General features: G+C 38.7%; 1 protein-coding gene across 2 annotated transcripts; it reads right to left on the bottom strand.

Annotated features, from left to right (window-relative positions):
• Positions 1-328: 328 nt before the first annotated feature.
• On the bottom strand, positions 329-3511 carry LOC129358049 (high choriolytic enzyme 1-like). Of its 2 annotated transcripts, XM_055026894.1 has the most exons (10): positions 3410-3511; positions 3197-3306; positions 2996-3023; positions 2868-2918; positions 2261-2392; positions 1974-2094; positions 1721-1899; positions 1283-1364; positions 1049-1173; positions 329-969 (listed from the first exon to the last, which is right to left on the bottom strand). In XM_055026894.1, the coding sequence occupies exons 2-10, from the start codon at positions 3260-3262 to the stop codon at positions 965-967; spliced, it is 789 nt and encodes a 262-aa protein (XP_054882869.1). In that variant the 5' UTR covers positions 3263-3306; positions 3410-3511; the 3' UTR covers positions 329-964. The 2 variants fall into 2 exon arrangements, with proteins under 2 accessions (XP_054882869.1, XP_054882868.1); XM_055026893.1 differs by lacking the exon at positions 329-969 and having other exon boundaries at positions 1041-1173.
• Between the last annotated feature and the right edge of the window lie 203 nt (positions 3512-3714).

Below are 3714 nucleotides of genomic sequence, written 5' to 3' on the forward strand. Positions count from 1 at the left end.
GGAGGAAATAGAGGAGTTGATTTTTTGTTTTCATTGCTCATCTGTCTCACAAGTCACAACCATGTTTATTCTTACTTCAAAATAAAGTAAGAATTAACATTTTATTGTATCTAAACTCATTTAAAACTCTGATTATGGTTAGCATAAGAGCACAAATATAGTCTATGAATATATACTTTTATTTATCTCACCTGCTTTACATTATTTTAGCATTTAATTTTTAAACAACTTCATACTGAAAGTGTGGAGGCTTTTATTTTGTGGTGCTGCACTAAAGAAACCCTGATCTTTGTCCCAAATGTCCAACTGTTACAGAGAGAAAGAAACATTGATGTTGGAATGATCAAATTTTATTTGGTACTTGATTGAATGGATTACATGAATTACAATACCATTAAATTTCAGAAAAAACATGTTGGTCACAAGAATAAAACATGTTGGATGAGAACTTGTAACATTATGTAGATAAAAACCTTTTTAGTCCAAATGTAATTGGGGAACTTTTACATTTCACATTTCCATAGATTGTACATTCTTGAATAATTGCCTTTTATTTAGATATTTTATACCAGTCCAGTCCATCTTTCCATCTTACACAGTTTTTATGTCACAACATAATTTACTTAACCAAAATTCCCCTTAGATTTATCTTCAATTGAAACATTCCTTTCCATTTTATAGCAGATGCAAAAAGCCAAATCATAGTATAAAAGAAAACCTTTTTTGATAAGAAATCCTTCACCAATAAGCACCAATATGTATTCTGACATTAACAGATTGAGATGTAATACCCAAAAATCTGTTTCTTCAGCAACTGTCTTCAGCAGTTATGTAGTTAAGTAGTTAAATGCAGTAAATGAGACAGCAGAGGAAGAGTTTCTGTAGCTCTGAGATTTTGAGAGAGGAGCAGGTCAGAGCCGAAGGTCAGCTGGCGAGCTGAAGTTCTCCTTCATGGTGTTGAAAATTAAGCTGAGAGAAAAAGTACCGTAAGTCATACAGCTGCTGGAAATGCTAGAGAAATGTTTGAAAAGATCAATATTTTACTCACAGCATCCGTAGAGCCTGTTGATGCGGGCGATGTCGTTGGCGCTCATCGATGAGGCTCTTCCAAAGTCGAGGGAAGGATTAGCTTTGGAAAGGAGAGTCGGTTGGCCGTTTCTGGAGAAGGCGGTCCTGGAAGAAGGAGGAAGTGATGAACAAAATGCATCTGCAGTCACAGTCAGACTGAAAACAGCAAGCTGTGTGTAACACAATAGAAGGTATTTTTGAAGCCAAGACTCACTTGGAGTAATGCATAACGGAGTTGAAGTCGTAGGGAGTGCCCAGGTTGTTAGTCTGCACCTTCTCAAAGTTGTGTTCGTTCCCTGATTAAGAAAAAAAGTTAACTTTTTAAATTGTCACCTTATTTCAGAAAATGTCACTTTTCCATTGCAATAGATAAAAGTAGAACATGAGGCAATGTGATCTTACAGTTTAAATGTCAGTTTCCAAACTTCCCACACAAAAACCTGCTGAGTTCTCTGATTTTGGTCATTTGGAAGTATTAAGTTCCCTATGAATGGCTGAATGGATCTGAATGCAAATAGTTTTTTTTTCCATTTCTGTCCAAATGTGCAAAATACAGAAATGTATGACTTGTTTAAAATACTTCTGTTTTCAGATCTAACCAAGATGTTCTGCAGATAGAAGCATTAAGCCACGGTTGTGTGACTGAGCCGACCTGGGATGATGTTCTGGGTGAGGACCTGGACGAAGGAGTCTCTGTCAGAGCGGACCTGTTCGTGGTGGAAGCCCAGAGCGTGGTTGATCTCATGCTGCACCGTGGAGTGATACATGCAGCCATTACTACTAAGAGACACAAGCTGTTGTCCGCCCTGACGGCCCAGGTAGGACCAGCACCTGACGGGGAGATCAGGAGGAAATCAGTGGAAATGTGTGGAAGTAAAAGTCACGGTATGTGACTGAGTTCCTACCCGGATCCTGAGTAGAAGTGAAGGAAGTCCGTTTGCTGTGATGAAGTCCTCCAGACAAAGCGAATGCAGGTCGAGGCGTGGAAGCTCACCAGGCCATTGATGATGTTACGCTCTGCCGTGGCTGCAAAACAAAACATCTTACACCAAGGTCCTAACTACAAAACAAACTCCAACTCAGACATCATCTACTGTTCCCTCTGCCTTCTGAAATAAACATGAAAGAACTTGGAAAAGTTTGCATCTATTTTAAAGTCTTGTGTGTTTATTCGGGTGATGGTTTTGCTCACAGTAAGAGCTGGAGATGACGACGGGAACGTAGACATAGCTTCCAGTTTTGGGCCATTTGCAGCCGGTGGCGGTGCATGGGACTGCGTTCCTCGATTTGCTCGGAGCAATGTCACCATGGACCAGTGGAGTCTCTGCAGAAACACAAAAAAACACAACAGAGTGAAGAACATTGATTCTTATGACACAAAGGATTTTTGTGTATTCTTTGACCTCTGCATCTTGAACAAGACATGCTGCATTGAGCTGGCCAATGAAAGCACTCCAGGAGAGTACAGAGTCTTTTACTACTTATTCTTATTACACAGAAGGAACCAATGTGTTTTATACTTTTACAATATTTTTAAAATGCTTGCTATCCTGGTTAGAATTGTACAGACTGCAAATAAACCGATTGATCACTAGTGAAATGTAGGGACAGTTCCTTATGCAAATTAAAAATATCCAGTTTCTTATCAGGCTTGAAGATTTGACAAAGGCAAACCATTAAGCTAATTTCTGAGAAATGAATCAGTCGATTTATTAATAGATGATGATTATTTTTTTGTCTGACTTGCAAATATAAAATTACATTCAAAGCTGTTGGGTTGTGTGAAATTGCTCTCTTACTTATGCCTTCGTTTGCTTTGGAGATGGTTTCTGTGACGTCCGTGTCCTCATCTGTGGGAGGAAGGAAAGAAATCCACATGTCAGAGATTTCAGTTTCACTTCAAGTTTCTTTTATTTTTTCTACTCACTGATTTGGTTTTCACTGTCATCTGCTTTCTGCAACACAAACAGAGATTTCAGCATTTAATGACAACCACATTTCTTCTGCTTCATGATGGTTTGGATATTTGCTGTTGATGCTGCATTGCAAACCCAATATATCTAAACACATTAGGCTTCCCTATGTTGGATGAAACAAATTAGTTTTATTTGTCTCCCTTCAAACTTACCAGAGGAACAGCCGCCATCCTTGCCATCGAGATGGTGAGGAAGAAGAAAAAGAAAACTCTAAACATCTTGCTTTTCTGCAGGGAAGCTTCTGACCTGAAAAAATCCAAATCTAAACAGAGTTTTGTTGTTAAGATAACAGTTCAAGTCTTGGAAGATAAAAGCGGTTTGTTAAAGCAATAAGAGAGGAATGTGAGTGGAGGAGAAGAGGCTACCTGTCAGTCCAGGAGTCTGAGGCTGGATGCAGAAGCAGCTCAGCCTCCCACCTTTTAAACGCTGAGAACACGGGGTGTGCCTCAGGGCTCATTGTTTGTGCATCAGTCACCTGTCAAGTATCTTATTGATCTTGGACCAAAATGGGAACACAGCTTTTTTTTTCCCATCACTTGAAGGAAGTTGTCAAATGTTAAGTTATATGCAAATATTTAATTTGCCACTTGAATTATTGTTTTGAAACTATCAATGTAAAGGTGTAATAAAATGTAATTGTTTAGAAAAAGTCAGATCTACAATTCAGAAA

The sequence above is a fragment of the Poeciliopsis prolifica genome, unplaced genomic scaffold (genome assembly GCF_027474105.1).
Source record: "Poeciliopsis prolifica strain line A6 unplaced genomic scaffold, Auburn_PproV2 SCAFFOLD377, whole genome shotgun sequence".
In the NCBI taxonomy this organism is placed as follows: domain Eukaryota; kingdom Metazoa; phylum Chordata; class Actinopteri; order Cyprinodontiformes; family Poeciliidae; genus Poeciliopsis; species Poeciliopsis prolifica.